The following is a 26,144-nucleotide window of genomic DNA, read 5'->3' as shown; positions in this document are numbered from 1 at the left end:
TAGGGAAAATGGCATTAATAAAATGCAAGCTCAAGGAAAAACAACAAATTTACATTTATCATAGTTTTAGTTCAATACTTAATTACAGAACTTGAAAACAAAGTAGAACAGTCAAGTAATTAAAGGTGGATGTCTGTCTTGGATAGTTTTCCCCCTCAGGAAAAAGCATGGCTGTACATTTTCCTTACAAATGCCTCAAGAAAAACTCAGAGCAGCACAACTCAAATCAAGGCCATTAAAAAAAAGCCAATTTCTTTTCTACAGTCCCCACTGAAGTAGACAGGGCTGCAGAGGCAGAAGTAGGGAATAGAATTCAGCTCATTGTAACTTCTTTGTTCACATATTTTTGTATGTTAAATATTGGTACCTCCTCGAATTCCTTTGAATGGGTAGAAAAATGCCACAAGCAGGTTCATAAGGACAGCCAGGTTAAAGGAAATACTGCTCCAGAAGGACATGTTGCGAGCACACCAGTATAGAAAAGGCTGAGCTGCAAAAGAGAAAAATAATTCTTTTTAATGGAGCATTTAAGAAGAAAAAAAAAAGATTTCTCTATAAAAAAAAAAAATTATCTCCACCAAAACTCAGTTTCTTTACAGTTTGCCCAAAAGCACAGCATCAACAGCAGCAGTATTTGTGGCTTATTCTGAAGTTTATTTGATCACTCTGTCTCTGGAGTGCTTCCAGGTTCCTAGACAGTGCTTTAAGGCAAAGGACTCATGTTAAAAAGGAAAGTATTTTCAAACATGATTTAGCAGGAGCATGAGAACGAGTTCAGAAATGCAGAGGTCAAGGACTTTGGGTTTCCCCTCATAATACACTTTGCATTCAGTGTCACACTAAGAACAAGTAATTAGGAGGAGGACAATGTGTGGGTGTTGGCAGCAGTGAGGTTCAGCCCCATCCCTCTGGGCTGCCAGCAGCTCACCTCCATCAGATGCTGCCCACCTTCAAACCTCCCTTCCACAGCAGCAAGCCAGAAAAACACAGCAAAGACAGGGCAAGGGGGACAGCCAGGATACAGAACACAGCACAGCGACAGAGAAATAAAGCCAAAACCTTTAGGATGAGCTGCCAAGCAAGACAGCTTTACTTCATGCTGAGAGCAGCCCAGTATAGCCCCAGGATAATAACCAGAATTCCCCCTGCCTTGGGGGCAAAGGACACGAGCACATCTGCCCAGAGCCAAGTGTAGCATTAAACAGCTGCACATTTTACGTCCTTAATCTGACATAGAAATGTTTTTCAAAAAGGCTCCTCATTTTAATCATCTCTGCAGCGAGAATCAAGAGGCACAGAAAGCAAAAAGATTCATTTTCTGAAGTGGTCATAGACCAGAAGATGACAAGGATGGCTAAGAAGCTGCCTTCCAGTAATTCCCTCTGCAGCAAGGCAAAATCCCCCTGATTTTAGCTCCTCTAGTTGTATTGTACAGCAGCAACTTGTGTACTCCTGACATCTGGAGTGGCAAAAAAATGGTACGTGTTAAAAATGCTCTCAGAGAAGGGAAAGAACTAATGCTTTTGCCTGTTGGAAGGGGGTAATATACAGGTATCAGAGAACAAAGGAAGAGAAGCTCAGTGAAATGAGAATGGAAATGCTGGGGCTGAAGAGTAAAACAATGAATGCAGCAATTCTGAGCCTCACAGCAGCCACCCCCTCTCTTGAGCAAATTGCCTCTTCTAGCATCCCAAGCAAAACATAATTAAAAAAAGGGTTAAAAGAGTTACTGAGTTATACTGAGTGGAAAGGCACACAAAAAGCAAAGGTGTTGAACAGCTGAATGCAAAGGAAAGGACCACAAAAAGGTGCCCAGCCTCCCTGTGCCTCACCACGGTGCAGCAACATTCCAAAGACACAACACACTGGTCACTGCACTGCTTCTGTTCCCAGCCCATTTTAACTGGAAAAACTGTTAGGCAGGCTGAATTCCTCTGTTATAATCTATAATGATTGTTATACAAAGTCATTATGAAGCCCAGGTTTTACTTTAGACCCTGTGCAGCAGCATTCCAAAGACAACACACTGGTCCCTGCACTGCTTCTGTTCCCAGCCCATTTTAACTGGAAGAACTGGTAGGCAGGCTGAATTCCTCTGTATTAGATTGTTATACAAAGAGTCATTATGAAGCCCAGGTTTTACTTCAGACCCTGTGTAGCACCTCCCCCTGATTCTGGCAGGCTGATCTGAGCTCTTCACTAAGACCTTTGGAGACCTATGGTGCTCAGATGATGGGCTAGCACCATCCACTGAAGGGAGAAGGACATGGGTCTTTAAAAAAGCTGTTTAAAAAAGTCTCTCTCAGGTTGGAATAAGCTACAAGTGGTACCACAGGAGCACAGCACAGAGCACTGCCTCCCATCCACGTCCTGAGACACAAACCTGTACCTCAGCTGTGAGAAACTTGTATTGACAGAGCAGAGCATTAGGAGACAGACTAAATGATGCCATTTTTTTTAAAGAAAAAAGAAATACTTTCCACTTCTGCAGGTGGATCTTGATTCATTTGTGATCTGTTGTTTATTATAGGGTATCTTCACATGGATATCTTCTTGCCTGGAGATACTCTCAAAGACAATTAACTCCAACAACAAAATCTAAATGAATATATGGATGCTGTCAAAGATAAAGTTGCCCATTTGTTCAGGATGTCACATACTCCCACATTTCTTGTAGAGCTCTTAGTCACTTTAGGAATCAGCTTCCTGGGGATTTTGATGCTGTCAGAGGTACTAATTTATTGTTCAGTGGAAACAGCTCCACTCTATTTAGTATTCACACACACAAAAGATAAGTCAGTAGAGCTGACCAAGTTTCAGACAGTCTTATCTCTATCCAACTTTAATGATTTTAAATAATATGATTGTAATTGCTTTTCTTTGTTAGCAGATCTATTAACATACATATATATATGCACACACCCCCCAATAATCAGAAGCAAATATTGAGTTTCTGTTACTAAATGTGCAACACATCATCAGCCCTAGTGTGAACTGTGTGTACACACCCTAAAAACAAGCTGGCAAGAGTCCAGGCTCTTCTTGGAGGTGCACAGGGTGAAATGCAATCGTCAGAGCTTGCAACAGGGGAAATCATTTTATTTCTAAAAAATCATTTCTACAATGAGGGAAGTCAAGAGGTCCCTCTCACCTCTTTTTTTTCCTATGATGTGCAGTGCTGAGTGAGTGCCAGCACTTGTCTGTCAGGGGGAACCTCTGCTGGCATGCACTGCCTGCCCCAGCAGGAAGGTTTTGGTGGCTGACAGCAGCTCCCTCACATTTATCCCCTCTCACACTTGCTCCAGGAGGTGGTTCCAGACCAGTCTGTGCCCTTGGGCCAGTGACTGGAGTTTAGCTGATTCAAGCATGGGGAACCACAGTGGTATCAGATGGCAGATGTTGACTGCAGCAGGAAGTAACTGCTTTATCTCTCACATTTCAGAGGGTCACTGCTGGTGCATCCTAACCACTCACCCCTGCCCACTGCAGCTCAGTCTCTGTGCAACATTCCTCCTTCAGCAAAACAAGGAATCAACTTTTTTTTTAAAAAAGAAAAAGTCAATGAGTTAGAAGGCTTACTGGGGGAAGTGGAGACACCCTATGAATGAAAATAGAAGTTAAAAAGTTTTCCTAGCTGCCAGTGGGAACCTCAGATGGAAAAGCAGCACTTGAAAGTGCTCACTTTCAGATGTTTTAGCATCATGGGACTGGAAGGGATTTAATCAGCCTGTCTGCCCAAAGACAGGATGAATTCTGCTTTTACTATTACTGGAGGATGCATCTTTAACCTCTTCTTGAGTACCTCCATGGCAGAAGATGCCCCCAGTCCACGCTGCATGACCCACCCTCGCTTGGAGCAGTGCAAGGAACTGCTTCAAGTGCCCAGTGCAGGGAAGAACAGACCACTGCTTCCTTCAGCTGCGTCCTCTCCATTTCTCTCTGCCACCAAATGCCTCCTCATTTCATCTAAGCCTCCACAAATTTGTTCCTTCCTGTTGGATCTTAAAAAAGATGACCTGTGATCCCTCTTCCCGCTCTCCCCTGGATCCCCTCCAGTGGGTCCATATTGCTCTTGCATTAAGCTTGACTTCATTAAGGCGTGTTGCCATCGTGCAGAGGAGCAGACTCCTTCAAACCATTATCAAGGTTGCTGCCACACTGGGGAACCATCTGCTACCAAGTCAACGTTGCACACTCCCGAAAACCCGACCTCAGTGCTCTGCTTGGTAAGTGTTCCACACAACCACGCCGGCAACCGCAACCCACCTCGCAATTTCTTCTGCCAGTTCATCTCATTAAAGAGGTCTTCTGATTTCAGGAAGAAGTCGTTGATCTTGCTGCCTTGTTCATCCCTCTCTGTGGTGTAATATATCCGCAGCTTGGACTCCTTGGTGAGGAACTCACAGATGCTGGGCACGGGGAAGACGATTTGCTCCATGGTACGGTCTGACCTGACAATCTGAACAGCAGCATTATTAGAGCTCTTCCTAGTTTTTAAAAGCTTTGATTTCTTTGTTTATCTGCTTATTTTCTCCCTTCCCTTTCATTTTTTCCCTTTCCCTTCTCCCTACATGGAGAAACTTGGACGCATTTCTGTAGAACACCACCTCGATAGAGACTTCATTTAATTTACTTTTCAAAGCAGACCTACATTTAGCTCCAAGACTGATAATTTTTATGCTGTGGTCTCACCCTGGCAATATTGTTCTTAGCTGGGATTTCCAAGGGGCCCAATGAATCAAATCTGTGCTGGATTTCAGAGCAATCTGGTCGCCCAGTTCAAGAACCTTAGCAAATTGAAGCCACATATGCACACAAAGAATAATAATTATGTTTCTATTCCTTATTAGAGAGTTTTGTGAGAGCTCTCTCTGTAACTGTGGGTGTTTTAATTTTCAAAAGCATCTTGGCTTGTACATCAGGCCAAACTGTCATTTTAATACAGACAGAATGGCAAAAGCTCTCACTGACTTCATGGATTCGGCAGCAGCACCGGCCAAAACGGAACAGAAGCGAAGTTACACTTCCTCCTGCCAAGAGAGAGCTCTGCTCAGCTCCATCTTAGAGCCCACACATGACAGCTCAAAAATAGCTCCCCCCCGGCGGCTGTCAAGAAATCAGATGTAGAAAATAAGGGCACCTATGCTGGGATGTCAGAGAGGGCAGGGCACGCACAGGTAGGCAGCTCCACGGCCACGCGGGCTCTGGTGCAGCCGGTGCTGAAGCACACAGCCCCTCTGGGGGCAGCTCTCCTGCCCCCCTCACCCCCTGCCCCCCAGTACCTCGATCTGTGCAGTGTGCTTGGCGTAGAACTCCAGAGCCTCGTCCCCCTCGATCTGACCTCCTGGCTTCAGCATGTTCTGCAGCTCTTTGTTGTGACGAGCCAACTAAAATAAAGGAATGCAAAGGGAGTGGGAGACACCAGATGTCTCTCTATGATATTAAATTTCTGGGTTTTGGCATAAAAAAAGACATAGTATGCAGTCAGCTGCTAGGAAAGGGCAAAGTTGACAGAAGGCTTGTTCTATTCCAACCAGACACCCTGCAGCTCTATTTTGGGAGCAAGTCAGAATGATTCAAATATGTATTTTTTTAATATCTTTGTTGTACTCTTTTACCCACCCTCTCCCACCCTTGGCCTGACTTGAGGAACTTTTGAACATAAAACACTGTCTCCCCTTCCACACCCACCTGAACTCCAAGGTGTGCTAGTCACACAAGTATCTAGGCAGGGACAAAAGAGAAAATTTGCAGCATCTGAGCAGCAGATGCACAGAGCACTGCTCCAAAAATGCTGCTGGATGCTCTACATTCACCTTACAGCAGAGTTGTGCTTTTTCTTCTCTGATGCTCAAGGAACAAGAAGTCTCTACCAGTGTGATATAAGTAGCATCAATATATGAAGTAGATCTAGATACATTTCTCTCCCACTTTGGTCTTTTACTTTTCCAATACCACATTGTATGAGTGCAGGGAACCTGACTGGCTCCAGCATAGAGCGAGTGTGGCAAGAACCCTGAGAGCAGAGTGGGATTTCTGCTTGCAGTTTAATTGATCAGTGAGTAGAATTTCTTCAGGAGTATAAAGCAGCCTTTGATACAGCTGACAAATAATACATTGCTCCCCAGTACTGCCAAGAACTTGAATCACATGTCTTCAGAAACTTGGTCAAGAGCCTGCCTGCTTCCTATCATAAAAGGAACCTCCAAAAAATTTCTTCTATTACAGAATTTTCTTTTCCAGTTCCTCAAGGACTGGAATTTGCTCTCATAAAAGGCACCATGCAGTGCCTTTTACCAGATCTCAGAGCTGAGCCATGAAAACAATCCCAGGGAAAAGTTATCCATGGTTTGTGACACTTGGTGCTAGAAAAGCTGTAGGTAAAGTTCTACCTGATGAGCTAATATATAAATGTTGTGTCCCACGTTCCTTGGAGATGCTGCAACATCTTCCCCATTCTCTCCATCCTCGAATTCTACTTCTCCTTGCATATAAGCTTTCTTTATCACTTCCACCTAGAAAGACAACAAAGAGACAGCTCAGGCTGAGGGCTGAAGCCTGCTTAAGTCAGTAAACATTTGCTACACAAAGGGAGCTGAGGGCATGTGTTCAAGAGGAAGGTCAATGGGCTTCTCAACAGCCAGGCTAAAACAGGAGACCTGAACTCAGCAGCTGCAGCCCAGCTTATCCACACAAGAAGCCAAACTTCATGTTCCCCTCTGGGTGCCAGATTCTGGGCCACCCTCCCCACACACTGCATCACGTCCTGACCCCTGGCCCCTGCCACAGCTACCTGCCCCCAGACAAGCTGACAGTGTTCCAGCTCTCCTCTGAAGGTCCTGTTTGTGTTTTCACCCATTAATACATGGACCAGCCCAAGAGCCTGTTACAGTCTGCTGAACAGCTTTGAGGTCACAAGAAATTTTTGTTCCTCTGTCTCTTGTGCAAATGGCTTCTACGTGTGGATTCCAAAGCATCAGATGATGCCCCTTCCCCACCTCATGCTGCAGGCCTCCTCCACAGCACAGCCTCCCTAATTGCTCACACTGCCTGGGAACAGGACAGACCTGTCTCCTGTGGGCATTACCCTCATTCAACCCCATCCCCAAAGGTCTGCCAGTTGCCTGTGATCCATGCACAGACTTCTGGCAGCAGGCCTGGGGTGCCCATGGCCACCCCAGTCTGCCCAGCCCTGGCTTGAAGGGAGTTGGGAGCTCTGGAGCAACCCATGGACTCACCAGCTCTTTAGGCCTCATGTTGTAGAGGATCCTCTCTGCGTTCTCACTGTCGTGCCTGCTCTCCATGATGGCCAAGAGCAGTTTTGAGGCATTGTTCTGAAGGGAGGGAAAAACAGTCACTGCCAGGAGTCAGAAAACACAGGTACCCAGCTGGAGCTCTACCATCCCTGCTGCCCAGGTGGACGTCAAGTTCTTCACCATGAGGGTGGGGAGACACTGGCCCAGGTTGCCCAGGGAAGCTGTGGATGCTCCATCCCTGGAGGTGTTCAAGACCAGGTTGGATGGGGCTTTGAACAGCCTGGTCTAGTGGGAGGTGTCCCTGCCCATGGCAGGGGTGTTGGGACTAGATGATCTTTAAGGTCCCTTCCAACCCAGACCATTTGATGATTCTGTGAGATACCTGGTTCCTACATAGATGAGCCCTTGGGCCAGGCAGACCTTCCCAGTCAGCCCAGTGCAGGACTCCAGCACCCTCACCAAGCACTCCCCCTCCTCTAATCACTGAGATATACACAGTCATAGTATTTTTCCCAGTTTTTTTTCCCAAACCCTATACATGGGAAGACATCAGATTAACCCAAGCCAAGGTTTACATTTATAAAATGCTGATGCTTCAAGCTTGCACTATTTTGTTTTCAAGATACTGCAGCATTACTATGAGCTCTCAACTCCAAATGGTGCAGCTCAGCTTTCCTGGAGATGCTGTTGATTAAGGAAGGGACAGCCAAGGCTGCAGATGCAGACGTGCTTTGCTGCTTTTAACTGACAATTACTCTGCACCCTCCTCGTGCCAAGAAACAGAGGGAGGAAATGGGAAACTACCACAAGGCACCAGACTACTTTAATATGAGCAATTAAGATTAAAATCCATCAAGACTGACAATAAAAACCAATAAAAGTATTTAATTTTGAAGTATAATGCTAATTGAGTCTAAAAGCATTTTTTATTTAGAATAATAAAACCCCTTATTGCCCATAATAATGGTGTGAGTCGACAATGGAAAACAACAACTAGACATTGCACTGCAAGACAGGACCAGGTCAGAAAGGAAATATTCCTAAAACATGCTGAAGCAGGAGAGCTCTGTGACTCCAGCTGCTAGAAGACAACCCACTACTTAGAAACCAGCATCAGGGCTCATTATTTCAGCATTAATATGAACAGCCCTAAAAGACTCTATGATTAAACATCAACTGATTAAACAACAGCAATAAAGCATTAGGAAATTAGACATAGCATGGGAAATTTTACTTCCACTGTACATGTAAAAGCTCACCACCAACAGAGGCTTTTCCACAGGCTTTAAATTTTTATCAGAAAATGATTTCATGACTCCTCAGTGTATCTTGACTGCCTGTGTCCTGTGATGGATGCACTCAGCCCCTCCAAACCAAACCAGCAGCAGCTTGGTACAGGCTCCAAAGGAGGAAAGTGCCTGAGCCATAGCAGGGCCAAGAACTCCTCTAGACAACCCATGAAGGAAGAGTGGCCCAGTGAGCATCAGTGCACATGAGCTTGGATCCCCCACCATGAGATTAACACGTGGAGTTTTCTCCAAGACTCCTGCATCACAGAACCACAGACTGGTTTGGGTTGGAAGGGACTTTGAAGGCCATCTAGTCTAGCCCTCCTGCACTGAGACATCTAGAGCAGCTTGAACAGAGTCCCACCCAACCTGATCTGGAATGTTTTTGTCAAGGAACAAGAAGCTGGAGGTATAAGAAGTCCTGTGCATTCATTTTCCACTGTAGGCAATTTGACTATAAGCCAACCACTTTATCCCATCGATATGACAGCCAAAGTGAGCCTCCTGTGAGCTTTTCCTGCCCAGCAGGATGGCTGTGATCTCCCTGGAGCTGGGACACTTCTCAAGGTTCCTCCTCAAGGCAGAGAAGCCTTTTACCAACAACAGATCTTCAGCTGGGCCCAGTCCAATCTCTCCCTGAACTGCAGCTGGGCTGCATGCCAGGTGACTCTCCCCTTCAGCAGGGACACCTCTCACAGGTTGAGATTGGCAACAGATCCTGGTAAGTGACTGGCAGGATGCTGAATTAATGCTAAGGAAATCCATGTAGCTAATCCCATTAGACATAAACCACTACCCAAGTCTGAGACTAAGACTGGACCCAGCTGCCTCTAAGCTCCATCTGTTTAGAAAGCAGGGAGGGCTATTTTGAACCTCATGACTCAACAGAAGGTTTTCCTTACTCTCTGTATGGCTTCCATTAGACATAAAACGTTGTCCAAGTTTGAGACTAAGACAGGACCCAGCTGCCCCTAAGCTCCATCAGGAGTTTAGAAAGGAAGAGGGTCCCTCTGAACCTTGTGACTCAATGGGAGGGTCTCCCTCACCCTTTTGCATTTCTGGTCTCTGTGTAAATCATTCTGGCTCGATTCTAACTCAATTTTCCTTTGAATGTTTCTTCCACGTAGAAATTAATGGAATGAACTTTGCCATCAAATTTTAAGTTCTCTTTTACAAACTCATATTAAAGCCACTTTTGCTGATACCTCTGACTGGGATGCTTTCATCAACCTAAGCCATTCATTCCACAACACATCCCCTCCCATCTGAACACGGGTGACTTCATGTTATCATGTAAAAGATGAAATACCTCTGAAACAAACTCTAGGCACTGCCTCCAGCTTGCTTCTGCATGTAAATTTTTGGCACTTAGGAATACTGCTATATAATAAACACCCACATAACTCCAACTACAAAATAATGTTTCATCTCAGGGTTAAGGTGGATTGCACAAAATATTCACTTGCCTTCAGTTCCAGCACAAGGTCCATCCTCTTCTTTCCCAAAGGGTTGATGTCATTGAGAATTAATGCTGTGATGATGTCAATGCCATTGGACTCGTGAGTAGCAATGCAGTTCTGTCCAAAGAGAATTCCAGCTTCACTAATTGTCCACACTAAAAACACAGCCTTGGGCTGGTGACCCAGCCAGAACAGAGGAGTCACCTCTTTCATCACCTCCTAGGCTGCTCGAGATGGATAACTGAACCCAAAACTCCAGTCAGTGGAATAACAAAAGATTTGAGGCAGATTTTGTTCCAAGCTTTTCCTATCATCAGCCATGGCACGTCCTGCTGGAACCACCCAGCCTCAGGAAGCAGAAAGCCCCACAGCTGATAAACGAAGCCCTTACATGCCAAAGCATCCAGGCTGAACACATAGCTAAGGAAGAACACTGTTTTACCAAGATTAGGGAGGATTTTCTGTATTTTAGATGTGCCACTCAACACCTACTTCAGTCCTGTCTAACCCAAACCCATGAATTTCTGAAGCCTTCTTGCTTACCCTTTAGCCCTGCTTTTAAAATGGCCTATAACTAAAATGTACAAAGCAACAGTAGCTTGCTGGCTTCAAAATCCAGAGCCCTGCTGTTGTTGAGCTCCACTGTGAAGATCCACACCTCTATCTCAAGGCTGTTATTCCACCCAATCTGTATAAAAGAGAGAAACTTGTGTAGATTTGATTTCACCTAACAGCAGCCACCCTCAGCACCCTTTGGTTAGCTCTGCTGCACATCACGTTTGAGTGCACAAAGAAAAGGCCCTTGAAAGGACAGATATTCTTGAAGACTTTTTGAAAGGTCATATTCCAGTCTTTCCATACCATGCTATGGTTCAAATGGTACCCAAATGGAGAAGATGAGCAGATAGCCATGTCTGTAAGTGCAGAGGTTTGCTTGTTAGAAGGGTGACACCCACCCCAGAACACAGGACTGAGCAGCCCTATGGGAGAAGTGCTCTTCTCTAACACACAATTAAGACGTGTTAATTGTCAACACCAGCAGTACAGCTGCCCCTGGCAGGAGTACTGCCACCACTGCTATGTCCTCCCTGTAAGACCATTCCCTAAACCACCAGGCTTGCTCATCAGAACCACCACCACATCCTCATACAGTCAGCACCAACATGCACTTTGCTCTACACACTTACCACCTTCATGAGCAGAGCTACAGAGCTCAACCTCCTCCCATCAGGCTACCACCACATTTCTGCCTTCATTTACAACAGGCAACAGAGCTTGGCTCAAACAACATTTTTACCATGAAGTGTTTCAAGTATGCTCATCAGAACCACCACCACATCCTCATACAGTCAGCACCAACATGCACCTTGCTCTACACACTTACCACCTTCATGAGCAGAGCTACAGAGCTCAACCTCCTCCCATCAGGCTACCACCACATTTCTGCCTTCATTTACAACAGGCAGAGCTTGGCTCAAACAACATTTTTATCATAAAGTATTTCAAGTACAAAAAAATCCCCTGTCAAGTCTAATAGAACAACTTAAATCCTAGCAAAGCAGAAAAATCTCTACTGCTTTGAGTGGTTCAACTCCTCAGAGGGGGTCTTGAGAAAGAGAAGTTGATTATTGTGAGTTTATAAAGGAATAAAAAAACCACCCAGATCAAACCCCCTTTGTACAATACATAACATGAGCAGTGTTACAAGGCAGCATGGGTCTGGCAGAGTGAGAGCCAAGCCCAGCAGAGCACAGGCTGCTGGTGAAAGGAGAAAGGCTGGTGCTTTCTACAGCTCTGGGTGATTACCTGGTTCTCGTGGCAAGGCCCCTGGCAGTACTCAGTCAAACTTTCCAGCGTCTGGTTGATGAGTGCAACGTTCTTCTCATTTATGTAGAGACCAAGAAGTCCAAGTCCACCAGTTGTGCTTCCACAGATACAGTCCAGAAACTGCAGTGTCTCACACACCAAGTTGTAGTTGGTCTTGTTGTTCTGGCAGCGAAGGAAATTCTGTGGGGAGGGTGTGAAGTCAGGAGAGAAGGGGAAAAAAACATACAAAGGGATGTTTGAATCATAATATTTTACACAATTGCACTGCATGGTATATTGGTCTCATTTCACTGGAGCCTAGACATGCAATTTAAGCCTCTTTGAGGGCTTGCTTGCAATATGTTGCTCTCTTGAGCAGCTCGTTGACTTCAAATCTCACCAAAGACTAGCAGAATGAACAGAGTGCATCCATTAGGGCACTGAACCCAGCACGGGACAGGCTCTTCACCACAGCACAGAAAACTTCCTTCCAGCCTGCCTGCCACCCTTCACTGCCAACCATCACCCTAGGCTCTCACCTCCCGAGACCTTTCTCCAGGACACAGGCAGCAATTCCCTGGCTCTGGCTTCACAGCAGCACCACCTGCACGGAGGCACCTGACTGCATGCCCTGAAGGAAGGTGTCTCAAAATGCAGTTCTCTCCATTGCACTGCTTCCCACATCATTATTGGGATCCCTGCTTCAAGCTGCTTGGTTAGGAGCAGCTCCTCTAGTGAAACGCCACATTTATCAGCATGGATTAAACATGTTTTCTCTCCATTTCAAGTTAAAAACACAAAACCAAACAAACCCCCCAAAAAATCCAACTAAAACCAAGAAGGACAATTAATGAAAGAATTTCCCCATGACTCAGTCACTGTTGTCAGTGTGTTCCCAGTGGTGCAGTGTAGAACTGGACAGTCACTACCCCCTTCCTTTCCTCAAGTTCCAGCAGGAAAACTCCTGCCTAGCTGAATTCTAGCAGGTTACAAAACACTTCAAAGGTGAAAAAAATCCCTCAGATGAACAAGATTCATGGGGTTGTGGAACCAGCAAGGTCTTTCCTGCCAGCCTGCAGAGCAGCACTGGTAACCGATTGCCTCCAGCGCCTGCGTCAGGCTAATAAGTCTTCTAAGGCAAACAGACTGAGAAATTGCCAGATCCAACTGAAGGCAAAGCTAAAAAAGGAAAATGCTGTCTATGAATGCAGACTAAAGGTGACAGTGATTCAGCAGATTTCAGCTGATTGCTCATTTAGTAACCTGGCTTTTGATTAACTTGTCAGAACGTGGAAAGGTTGATGTTGCAGAAAGAGGAGCTCGTGCCTTCCCTCCAGGAAAAAAAGGCAAAAATAATGGATAATACTCAAAGTGTTGAAACAAAATTCTCCCTGGCTGCAGTTGAGTGTTTCTTCTGATTTTAGGTTTATACCAGCCTTGGCTTCTCCATCCAAAGTCAATAAACACAAAGAGAAGAGGAGGAAGGAGGCACAGGAGGCAGAAGGACGTCAGATGGCAAAACAAGGGCAAGGAAAAAACTGTAGAAGACAAGACCCTGCTGCACTGTGAGAAACTGCCCCAGGAAATGTCCACTGCCACCTCAGCCAGCAGAGATGGAGCTCTTCAGAGCCTGTCACCCAGAGCACTCATGGGCCCACCCACAGGACCCCACATTCAGAACAAAGAGCAACAGGGCTGCAGATTCAGCTACAGCACAACAAAAAATGCAACTTATGGGATCTTGAGGGGAAAAGAGGGAAAAGAGCACACCTACTGCCTAACTCTAAGGATCCAACATAATCAGTTGAGAGAGGAATACTTTCCAATAGGATGAAGTGTACTCAGAGTCAGGCAATCTTTAAACTCCTACCTTTGTGAATAACCTTCTGGAGATACTTAGAATCACAGTAATTGATGTTAAAGGTCTTTTCCAACCTAATTGACTCCAACTGTTAACCCAGCACTGCCAGGTCACCATTAAACCATGTCCCTAAGTGCCACTGAACTGACTTCATGCTACTTATTTTTAGGGAGCCCACTCCTCCCCATTTCTGGGATGCATGACCAGGTAAGGCTGCACTTGCAAAGGCAGCATCTGCAGCCAGTTCTTGATGCCTCTGAAGTGTGTTGGGGGGATGGAGATTCTGCTTCCCCTCACAGAACCTGAAGCCAAACACCCTTTAGAGAAAAGACAATGACCAAAAATAAAACTGGCTCTTTTCAGAATACCAGCCTGGTTTGCTCAAGCTGGGATGAATACAGAACATCTATCATTTAAAGGGGTAATTCCCCCAAAAGCCTCAATGTTTTCTTTGGACAGTCTTTGTTTTTGCAGGAATCTGATCCTAATTGGAAGAACCTCACAAATAAAGAAAATATAAAGGAAGAAAGTCAGTAAAGAGATATATTTAAATGCTCAGATTTCTCCTCACACAAGCCATCAGGTAAGGCAAGACATTTTCCCCTGAATACAGGCTTGCTCTTTGGTCTTACCAGGTTAATCCTCACAAGGAGCTAAACCAGCTCACTCTGTGTGCTCCACTGGCCAACTGATGGAATCACCCTCCTGCAGCACACAGAGCTTTACTGCTCCTTATTACCTTCCCTTTGCCTCCAGGGATTATGAATAAAAGAAATGGTTAAATCCAATGGTAAAAGTTGGATCAAGTCCTGCTGGTTTTGCACAAATGCAGTATTTAACCTACTGACTTAAACCTTTAATCTGAGTGTAACTGGCTAGTGTGTTACTGCAATATTTTTGTTTTACAGAAATAAAGCACTTGGCCAGAAAAAGAATAATGAAACACAACTTTGGTGGGACGGTGCAGAGCCTGGAGCAGCTGCCCAGAGAGGCTGTGGAGTCTCCTGCTCTGGAGAGATCCCAAACCTGCCTGGATGTGACCCTGGGCACCCTGCTGTGGGTGAGCTGCTGGAGCAGGGGGCTGGATGAGATGATCTCCAGAGGTCCCTTCCAACCCCACCACGCTGGGATTCTGCAGTTCTGTAACTGGAGTAGTATTTTTTCCCATCAAGGTGGGATTTAAGTGTCATGCTGAAGGTGTGTGCTTGGCTGTGGCTGTGTGGAAGGCTGCTGGGCATCACCTTCCCCAACACCAGCTCCAAGGGGAGGACACTGCTCCTTGTCCTGCCTGGAATCCTCACTCCTACTGCTCCCTGTCCCAAGAGGAATCCTTGTTCCTCTCCTCCAGTCAGCACAGCTCTGGCTTCCAGCAAAGTGCTCCCAGCTTCACTCAGCTTGTCACAAGCTCCAGTTCTCGTGACGGGTTCTGTAGCACACAGGGACACCTTCATTCAGAAGGGAGATGGTGCAGAAAAGACCTCCTCAGGAGCCTGGGGGCTGCAGGCTGCCCAAAGCAGACCAGGCGCCAGGCTGGCTGCAGCAGCTGGGAGCCACCACAGCTTTGCCTTCAAGCTGAGCTCTCGCCCAGAACGAGGGCTCAGACCCAACGCCAGTTTAACAACATTGCCCAAGCATCTGTGTGATAGAGAGATCAACAGGAGGGCTCAGCAAAGGCTGATGCACTCAGCCTGAGGTGGGTAATAAAACACAGAAGCCCACCCGTTTGTCCTGCTCCTCATATTAATTTGGAGAAGACATAGCAGCTCCTCTGGAGTAAGCTGGAGGGGACAGTGGAACAGAGAGATGCTTTAGCTGTGTGATGCAGAGTGCTGCAGCTCCCCCAGCCTCTTCACAGGGACTCCCTCCTCAGCTACAGCACCTACCCACCCTTGCAGCTGTGACTTGCACTTGTCTGGTTCTGCACATCAGGCCACTGGCAGTTGCTAACAGCCTTCATAATGCTTCATTTAACAAACCTACAGCTGCATTGGGCAGGTGATCCCTATGTGCTTCTAATTCAAACCTAACAAGCACTTTTGGAAGTTGCACAGCTTGCAGAATAGCTCTTTCTTACTCCTTTAAGCAGTGAGGCCACAGGTGATATTGATACGGGGCTCAGTTACTATGTACCAGCTGCAGACACAAGGATTTTGAAGCTTCAGACCCTCCTGCTTCTCCTATGGGGCTGCAGGAGACAGGCATGTCAGCAGCAAGAGGATTCTATCCAAAAATTTGTTCCTCTTCCCTTTTTTTTAAAAAACCCACCTTTTTTCCTCCCAGAGCCAAACTCAGCTACCTGCTGTTAGGAAATGTAATTGTTCAGGATGGTGAGCAGCTCAAGCCAAGTCTGTGTGTTGGCTTGAGTTCAGTTTTGCTCCTATAGCTTTCAGTGCCCGGGCGAAGCCGGCAGCAGGGAAGGATCCCGTGTGTGGGGTCTGGCTGGCTGCCACACCAAGCTGCTGTCCCACTCGTCTCCCACACCGCCAACAGCATGGAAATGCTCTGACAGAATGAAGATCACACAGCTTTTTTGAAGAGATGAGGAGGAAGCCTGATGCATGTAACCTGGGCACCCATAAAAGCCAGCAGCACTGCAGGCTGGCAGCGGAGGAGCGCTGCCGTGCAGAGCTGGCACAGCAGAAGCCACTGGCCAGGTCTGAGGAGCTCTCACGGGTCTGGCGTGCTGCACAATGAGCCACCACAGCAATTATTCCTCCTTTCTGAGGGCATCTAGTGCATCGTGCTGCATCTCACAGGCCCCTTGCTTCCACTCAGCTCTAACCCAGCAGCTGGATGAGACCCACGTTCATCGCAGCCCATCTGTGAGCAAAACTCTGACCTTCTGCTCCGTCCTCTTCACATCCCCTGGCACAGGGGTGAAATCCCCCCAGCCTGGGTTTCTGCCACATTCAGCAGCAGACCTATGTTCTCCCTAGTCTCCTTCTGCTGTGAGTACAACCTAGACACCCTTCCTGTTGTCCTTCCTGTCCCTCACCAGATTCCACTCAGGTAAGGCTTTCCTCTTACCATCCCCATGCGTTCCACTCCACACACACGAACAGATCCATGAAAGCCCATGAGAACCTGCTCACTGGAAAGCGAGCCTATGCTTGAGGGCTGCTGGAACCAAAGTCCCAATACTCTATTTTCTTACATGGCTTTTTTCTTTCCTTCCTTCCCCTCTCACAAGTAGATGAGTAACTTCAAAGCAGAAGACTTGCTTGCTTTAAAGATACACCGTAAAAAAGCCACATCAAGTATTGATCCCACCACTGTTCACACACATTGAAAAGACCACTGAACACTGAAGAATAGAACCTCCCTGTATTTGTCCAGCAAGGCATAAGTACTTTTTCTGGGTTATCTTCAAGGCCAAAGAACACAGCTGCCCAAGCACGGGAGTGGTGAGCGCAGCACAACACGAGCCCCTGCTCCGGAGCCAGTACCTGCAGATCCCGGTTGTGGTTCTCACAGAGCAGCTGCAAGAACCGGAGGATGGGCTGCATGATGGAGATCACAGCACTCATCTCCAGCTCATCTTTGCTCTTGTCTGCTGCAGCCTGAGCTCCTTCTCCTGCTGAGTAATGGTCGTCGGGATCGGCCTCTCTCCGGTAAGCGTTGTAAGCCTTCCTGGTGGCCGCAGAGGCCTCCAGCAACTGATCCCGGACCTCCTCGGTGATCTGGGTCATAGGCTCCCTCACTGCAACACACAAGAACAAGGCAAGCTGGGTAACTGGGACCAGAAAATCTCTTCACACACTTCCCATTCTGGTTTCACAGGCAGGCCAGCTAGTCACCATCTCCGGGTAAGTATGTTTAGTGTGATGTGAGGGTCTCGAGTTTAGGAGGGTTCACGTCACTCTTCACACCTTCTATGCGAGCCACATGAAAGTTCCCAATTCCAGTATTAATTGGTTAGGGCACACACATCTAGCACTATCAGGAGTTACAACAGAAGGACCTTCTAGAGAACAAAAGGAGGATTTCTCCACTTAGAGAAGGCACTGACCACAACCCACAGTCCAGGGTCGTTATTACGGATCAGATTTGGGCAGCTTGTCACGATAGACAAGGCGGCAGAGTCTCATCTCAGAAACACTTTTCATCATTTCAATAGCACAATCTCACAAATGGATGAAGAGGGGCTGAAGCTCTTGAAATCCTGAGCCAGGGCACCACTGATCTCTGAACTTTGCTCTGTGGGATCAGAGATCAGAGCATTATTGCATCGATTGAAGTGAATCCAAAACACGTCATTTTACTCCCTTGTCACTTCAGAAACGGAACAACTGGGGATTACCTCTTTTCCTGCTTGGTACATCTCTGTCTGAGTCTTCATCTTTCTTTTTATTTCCTAAGTCACTAGTATTGACTGTGACAGTAGCCTTGATCTCTTGCTGCGCCACTTTCATGCGATCATAAAAAACCTTGAAGAACTTTTCAGACTTCTTATCTTCCGTCAGGCGGCAGAAGAACGAATGCTGCAAGAGAAAATGGGACAGCATTTGTACCTTGACACACAGGTTTAAATACAGATTATTTCACCTTTCTGCACTGCGTGACATCCTGGAGGGCTGGGAGGTTAATGAGTTTTTAGTAAACCAAAAAGGAGAGCAATGGAAGCTTGTACTTTATTGTTAAGGAAGCTCAAGCGTCTCAGCTACATTAACTCCCTTATTAGCAACTTCCAAAAGTATTTTCAGAGAAAAGTGAGTGTAATGAATCACTCTAGCCCTAATACAATTAGGCAGCACACTTCTCTCAACAACAGAATTAAGGCAAATACAATGAGTTAAGGTAAGCTAAGGACAATGGAATTATCTGTAATTTGATTTGCAATTCAGAAATGGAGTATGAGCAAAATACAGAGGGAAAAGGACTGTCCTGCCCTCCTGCCCTCCTGCCAGAGGGACTGTGACTCATACCAGGCAACAGTCGATGCTAATCACAGTCCAAAAATGCACAAACAGAGCAATGTAATGAGGGACGTTTCGTGCTAAGTTTCCATTGCCCTGTCTGCAGCAGACTTCTTCAAACACCTTTTAATTCCTACTCTAATATATCTTTAACTGACAGAAAAACTCAAAGCACTGGCTGCTTTTAAAAAGGTTTATTAACGTTCTTCTGCCCATATGTGCACAGAGACAGAAAGTTCTTCCTAAAATTGAGAGGAATACAAATCATGCACAGGTCGAAAAGGAGCCAACACAGTGAGCGATCAGACAAGTCTTGATGAAACCAATATGCTGTTACATAAATCAGGACCAGAGCTTCAACACGACTGAAGGATGAACTTGTAAGTGGGTCACCTTATGCAGAGCATTATGAAATTAGTTAGCATTCTGCAGCGGCTCACGACCCATCGGCTCCGCACGATGAGGAGGAATGAAGGCTGATTTATTGAGGAAACAAATGAAAAGGGGAACAGCAAAACGTGCTGTGGCCTTCCCGAGAAGTGGAGAGCAAGAGGCTGTCACTGCCACCCCTGCCTGGGGTCACTGCCACCCCTGCCTGGGGTCACCGCCCAGCAGCCGCAGCCAGACCAGCGCTGGAGGACCTGGGAACCCTCAAAGCTCTGCCCTGGATGACAGAGGGAGGAGCAGCTCCACCACTATTTAAAGCAGCTGGTCATTCCCACCAGATCTCCCCGACCACCATCCCAATGCCTTCTACAAGCCCAGGACATCTCAGGTAAACTCTAAGGAGTTTGTTCTTGCTTTTGGTGTTTAACAGGGAGGAGGGAAAGGAGAAGGACCCGGCGTGGGCACCACACGTCTGCAGAGCCAGTCATGCTGGCACCTCCTCCTGACACCCACGCAAGGGGAGCAGTAGGACAGACACACCAGAGCACTGAGAGGTGCCTCCCACCCAGGGCTGCCCCTTCCACCCAGTGTCACCGTGGAGGAACCACCCCGAGCCCTGCGACACAACACCACACGAGCTGGGTGCCCAATAGTATTTGCAGAATGATTCTCTACTCCAGTACTTTATATCAGGACTTTTGGTGTTTTATCTTAACACATACCCAAATAAAAACATCCTTTGTCCAAGTGATAGTTTAACTTATCCAGATTTTTTTTTTTAAATTCTAAACTGCTTCTTTGACCTGCCCAGACCTAGCAGACAGAGCACTGTCAAACTACAGCCATAACCAAGAGAGGCATTAACATGGGTTCTGCTGAGCTGCTGGCCACTAACCAAACCCAGGGCTGGGTTATTTAAGGCAGCCAACCCTTTGAAGCACTGTCTGGTACTTGGTGGCTGCAAGAAAGTTTGTGTCTAAGCAGCATCTTGAAAATTTGACTCTACCAGTATGACAGAACGAGCATAGCAATAGTAATATTTTACAGATAGACCAGCATAAACCATCAGTTGCAGAAAGGGTAACTGCTTGCTGAAAAAACAGGATTTGCTGGTCAAGTTGTCACCTGGCTGCACATCTCAAGAGCCTGGGCAGAAGAAGTTTCCCTGTGATGAAGCAGCAGTGAAGGAAAAGGGTTTTTTAATGAACCACACTGAAGAAATACCTCGCATGTGAGTAATTGTTACTTGCTGACAAGCTTGATTCTTCTTGTCTTTTTAAGCTTCTTAACTAACTTCTGTTGTCACTTCAGAGAAAAAAAAAACCCAAATGAAACAAAAATTTCCAGTAAGGCTTGTGCATGCTGTGCATACATTCAAGGGTTGTCACCAAGTGATTGTTTCAGTTTAGGTCAGGATGCCTAACACCTTCACACATATGAATCAACCACATGCCAGCTATCAAAGATACTGTATTTTAGGAGGTGTGATCTTGCAAGTGGTGCTTGAGCAGGTAACTGGTGGTGATAATTTTGACAGCAATCCTAAAATTTAGTTACAGATATAGCCTCGAAGCAAAAAAGGGAAAAAAACTCTCCCTTTTTAAAAAGGAACTAGAGTGGCCATTTTAGACTACCGTATGCCAGGGCCCTGGCTGGCACAGATGCTGTGCAACCACAAACAAGACTGCTGAAAGAGCAAGTGTGCTAGGAATGGAGAGAACAGCAAGCCTCTATACTCATGAGTTTCTGAAGAGAAGTGCTTTGAATGCAGCCCTGACACAGCAGCATTTGACACCAGTCCCTTTGAGGGCCCCTAAATGAGCTGATACAAACCCCGAAGCCAATGTCTTGTCAGCAAGAGAGAGCTGCCCTCACTCTGCACCAGGCAGAGAAGCCCAGGCTGGCTCCTCATCTCCCACACAGACCCTGTGGGTTCAGCCACCACCAAGTGAGGACTTCTGAGCTCCTAGAAACCTACTGCAGGGCAGGATGACCCATCACATACAGCACATGGACTGTATCTGGGTATCCTAGCACAAGGGACCAGAGGAAAAGTTACCCAAAAGGCAAGTGAAGACATGAGCTTCATCTCCTGCTCAAGACGTTAGCAGTGGACCTTGTTGACTCCTCTTATAAAGTGCTGAAATTATGCAGTATGAAACCATTTTATTTCAACTGTGGACTGTTAAGAGTTGTTGCCATTGAACAAGAGATATCACACAACACACAGAAGATCAGGAGGTTTGCTTTATGAATGCCAGGTTCAGCATTTTTTCAATGCTCACACCTCCATGAACCACAATGCATATATATATTTTTGTGGTGCACTGTCTCCATGCATGAAGCACTAGGCAAGCAGCAGTATGCTGTTCCTTTTACAAGCATATGATCTATCTAGTGTGATGGTATAGCTTGTGTTTGCTCTGAGGGCATGGAAGGAGAAGAACTCAGCATGGGAATAACACCTCTGCAAAGCCAGCCACACTGATTCCTCCTCCTGACAACCAAAGGGGTCCATTAAAATACCAGAGTAAAACAACTAATAACACCAGGTACCAGGAAACCTATGGAGTAACTTCCTTCTCCTGCCCATCACCCAGCTCTGCTCCTAAAGAAATCCACTCAGAAACCTCATGCACAGCAGATAATGCCCCTTCCAGCTCTGCCCCATAGGCACGCTGCCTCTGGGCCCAAGGAGGATGGCAGGGAAATACCATCACCACATCATCTATGACTCTACTTCCCTGGTCCAGCCAAAACATGCTGCAGAAGAAGAGCTGTAAGCCAACTGACTGATTTCACTAGGAAACAAATAAAAGACCAAGTTTAAATTGCAGCTCACTGATTAGCTACAGCCTGGCCCACCCCTGACTGCCATCAGCACTTTGCTCTCACTCACTGACTGGGCCCAAAGCAGCTATTTGAGAAAAGCATCCTATTTTCCCTTAGAAGGCATTGGAGGTGATGGACCATGTTTGCCTGTAGTCTGTTCAAGTGGTTAATAACTGTTAAAAATGCATTAAGCTCCTTTTTATGTCCCTAACTCCCAGCCACTAATTCAAGTTTATGTCTCTTCTGTAGTTATTTCAAAGAACTTGATACCCTTCCCCCTTTGAATTATTTACATACACTGTTAAATGTATATCTAGTTGCTAAACTGAAAATCCTATTTTTGCTTGTTGGTATTTTATTCAGAGTTAGTATCATTTTCTGTGGTGGTTATTTTTTGGCACATTCTTAAATATTGCAGCTCATTAACAATCTGGATTGTAGAAACAGATTTAAAGAAAGAAAAAAAATCAGCAAAGAACGGGCACATTTCCTTGCACTACCACTTTGCCTTTTCTCCCTTCCTGCCTCGCCTCCCAAGACCTTTGACACAGAATGTGCCTAATTCCAAGGAGGAGCAAAGAGAAGGTCAGCTCATGAGCCAGCAGTGGAGGGGAGTGATGAGAGGCAGGATAATATGGTACAGACAAACTCTCCTTAACGTGGCTGATGTACCAGCAGTAAGTGGTTTTTCAAACAGCAGAGCTGACCTGTGCCCTTTGGGGAGCAAGGCTGTAAAATGCAGCAGACTGGTACCCCTGTGGAAGGCACACAGAGCACAGACCCAGCTCACTAACACACAGTGAAGGTGAGGATGAGTCTGAGCCCAGTGCAGGATTCTTCAATGGGGGGGAGAAAAAAGGAACCAGTGACAGCAGCTTTCTTCTAGCTCTTGCCTTTGAAAGGCTTCCCCAGTCCTGCTGTGCACTGTCACCTTGGCTGGGGACACCTTCCTCTACGCTGTCACCTGGATCTGCCCCCAAGTTCTGCCAAGGAAGGAAAGGCCCAAACTGTTCTGGTTTGTACCGGGCAGCTCGGGCTCCTGCCGGGAGCAGGGGCTGCAGTGGGTGTGCCCTCTGAACCCCCCCTGCTCACCAGCAGAACCAGACCTGCCAGGGGGCACGGGGCTGAGGCTGCCTCTGCTCAGGGCTGTGCTCCCTCCCCAAGGGGGGCTGGCCCAATCTGAGGCAAGAGTTTGGCTGCAGAACCCAAACACAGACTGCTGTCACCCCGCCCAGGACAGAGCCTCTGCTGCACCACACCCTCTAATTCCCAGAGCTGTTCCAACAGCCTGCAGCCTCTGAGCCCTGCCAGACCATCCTGACAGAGCCCAAAGGATCCCCCAGGAAAGCAAATATCTGCTTACTAATAAATAAGGGAAAGCAAAGGCCCAGCAAACACCTCAGAAACCAAAGCAAACCGTTGTCATCTCCTTCCCCATTTCTCTAATGCCAGTGAAAATACCCCACGAGCTTGACGAGGCAGGGATATTTCAAAGAGGAAAGTCCCTCCAGATCCAAGAGAAAGATCAGCTATCTGGCTTCAATTCAGGACATTTTCTTCCAACACTAGAGAGAAATTATTACGGGGATGTCAACTTGCTGCTTGGGTTATCCAGACAGGCTGCCAGCATGAACTAATGTAAAGCTTGTGTGCTACTTCACGTTTGCAGGCAGAGCTTGCCACCCCCAGACCATTCCTTAGAGCTGGGCTACTTCAAAGCAGCAGCATTTTGAGGGGAACTGTGCTGCTAATACAAGCACAGAGTGAAGTACAAATGCCAACCTTTCACACACCACCTCAGCATACTTCAAGGGCTTCCACTGCAGGAAATTCAAACCTAACTTTCCTTTCTCTTCCCTGCTCATTTATTTATTTTACATACCACTGATCCCTCTCTTCTCTTGAAATCTTTCATATGTCCTGGCTTACTAAAGATCCATCTCTCTGGAGTGTGAGTGATAGATATCATTAGTCTTGCACAGCTTAAGGAAATGGCAGCTGAAATATTTCACGCTGAACAGAATTCACAGTTTGAAATAAACCCATGAGGAAAATATGCCAGAACACCTCAACTGCCTGTTTTCTTTGCAAACTGTAAAATAAACCTAGTCCTGAAAGCAGAAGGAGGACTTCCCTTCCCAGCTCCATTTGCCACAAATCAGACAAATTCTCTCTGCCACGGACATCCACACGCCAACGTGCAAGGCTCTGCTCTTAGCTGGAGATCCTTCCCCACCTCATGGAGGATGGTTTAGGAGGGGTACAAGCATATACAGGCTGACCCATGTAAACACTCATCTTTTCTAACCAGCTTTAAATGAAAGCAGCAGAATTATACCACTCATTTTGGGAAGACTCCTTATACCCTACACGTTCTTCTGCTGCGACACCCAAAAACTTGATGCAATGTAAAGTCATTTCACAAAGAGAAATGTAAGAGCAAAACTCAGAGAGATAGGGTCCCCTCACGTCCTTCTAGAGCCAATGCACAGCCCTGGGGACAGCAAAGGAACACGGGATGGTCACCCAGAGGTGAGGGCACACCGGGGGAACGACAGGTAGAAGTGTGACTGCAGGGGGTTCAGGGCTGACATCCCCCCAACAAGGGAGATCCAGGGCCCTGGCCTGCTCTCAGCACAGAGCCTGGCTGAGCTCCTGCTGCTGCAGGTGGGAGCACGTGCCCACCAGGCTGCCCAGTGGGTCTGTGTAGGGCTCCTGTGGGGCAGGAGCACCAGTCCCACTTCCTCACCCAGCCGCCCAGCTCCGTGTAGGTGTGAGAAACAAGGAAGTCTGCAGACTCCCCAAAAGGAAAAAAAAAAAAGAAGTGTAAGATCTTCTTGAGAGACAGAGGAATTAAAGAATACCATAGCAACAAGTCAGTCCACCTACCCAAACCACCCACCCACCACCAGTTTCATTTGCTGACGCACTTCAAAAACAAGCTGGCTCCTACCCGCTCTGGAAGGTGAGCAAGCCCTGAGAGCTCATTAAATTCCCTTCTCAGCTACTCTTGTATGCCTGCAGCTAGTGAGCAAGTGGGATATAAATAGAAGTTATATAACCTTGCTTTGTTGATTCCTGTGCTTACCAAAAAAAAAAAAAAGGCAGCATGACCTTGTTTTTCTGAATAGCTTGCCTCTGCCTGCTTGTGCAGGACTCTAACCCTGCTAGGGATCACCAGAAAAGTTGAAGTTGGGCCTGGACCCCACTGAGAGGGATAAGAACTGGCCAGTTACATCCCTGCTCCATGCAGGACCAGGATCACACCTGAGGGCCGAGGGGATTGCCACCTGAGAGGCCCGTGGTAGCCCACAAGCACAAATGAGACCAGGCTGCCAGGCACAGACAGGCAACACGGCTGGATCCTGACACAGCACTTCCCCCTGTTTCCACCTACACTGCTCAGTTCCACAGATTAGTGCCTCAGAACCTAAGCCTAAAGGCCCTCTTTGGGCAAAAAGACTGAGAGGTGCTGTGATACAGGCAGAATGATGGCCCAAGTATACTTCAAAAAGTAGCATCAGCTGCAGCTCAAGTGGAAGGACTAGGTGGTATTGTTATAATCTCCCCTCATCCCATCTGCTAGAACTCAATCTAACAATTAAATTGGGATTGAGTTTTTTCTGTAATTATTACCCTAAAAGAACAGATCTCACCAATGCATCTTCCTGCCCACAAGGAGAATGGAATCATCTCTGCAGGATCCAGTCCTGGTGGCTGGCCGCCCTGTCTCTCAGTGGGGTTGTTACCTGTAGGGCTGTTCTTTTTTAACACGATGGTATCTAACACCTAAGTGGGACTGAGGCTTCCCTGTGCTAAACACATTACAACAGGAGGCTGCTCCTACAGGTTTACCCTTTGGAGTCTCCTCACGTGCTGTGGGTCAACAGAGATCAGGACAAAGATTTCCTCAGTGCTGACTTAATTATCAGCGCAGGCTCAGTGATGTGTTTCGGAGGCAACTGTGTCATGGAGGAGGGGCTGGATTTGCAGCATGTTTCATTTCAGAGAGGGCTCCTCCACACACAGACAGGACTGCTGCCCACAGCTGAATGGGTGGTGTAGGTCCTCACCACATTTACCTTTTTTTTTTCCCCCCTGATGTCATGTTCTGAAGCAACATGCTCAGAACATAAAAAAAATAAATCAATTATGGTGTATTTTAACTTGAGAAAATCATTAAAATGGTGAAAGGTTCAGGTGACCACTTGACAGATGCTCACAGCTTGCTTGTTTTACATTAGTTTCCTAAACAGGTACTATTAAAACCATATGAATAAACCTATAACATCATATATCAAAGAATTCTGTTATAACAAAGTAGAAGTTTTAAGAGA

The 26,144-nt window shown here is 46.6% G+C and overlaps 1 protein-coding gene across 1 annotated transcript in view; it reads right to left on the bottom strand.

Annotated features, from left to right (window-relative positions):
- LOC103777710 (inositol 1,4,5-trisphosphate receptor type 1-like) overlaps nt 1–18,153 on the bottom strand; it is a gene marked incomplete at its 5' end in the record, with an annotated part of 47,481 nt that extends 29,328 nt beyond the window's left edge. Inside the window, 9 exons of the mRNA XM_008945268.1 lie at nt 368–490; nt 4,267–4,459; nt 5,283–5,387; nt 6,393–6,515; nt 7,239–7,334; nt 10,012–10,122; nt 11,812–12,012; nt 17,119–17,372; nt 17,973–18,153. Coding sequence (XP_008943516.1) covers nt 368–490; nt 4,267–4,459; nt 5,283–5,387; nt 6,393–6,515; nt 7,239–7,334; nt 10,012–10,122; nt 11,812–12,012; nt 17,119–17,372; nt 17,973–18,153 — 1,387 coding nt within the window. The remainder of the gene's footprint in view (nt 1–367; nt 491–4,266; nt 4,460–5,282; nt 5,388–6,392; nt 6,516–7,238; nt 7,335–10,011; nt 10,123–11,811; nt 12,013–17,118; nt 17,373–17,972) is intronic.
- Nucleotides 18,154–26,144: the final 7,991 nt, after the last annotated feature.

This window comes from Merops nubicus, unplaced genomic scaffold (genome assembly GCF_000691845.1).
Source record: "Merops nubicus isolate BGI_N331 unplaced genomic scaffold, ASM69184v1 scaffold22148, whole genome shotgun sequence".
Lineage (NCBI taxonomy): Eukaryota > Metazoa > Chordata > Aves > Coraciiformes > Meropidae > Merops > Merops nubicus.
The sequence above is the reverse complement of the archived record's forward strand: the minus strand, read 5'-3'. Positions and strand labels throughout refer to the sequence as shown.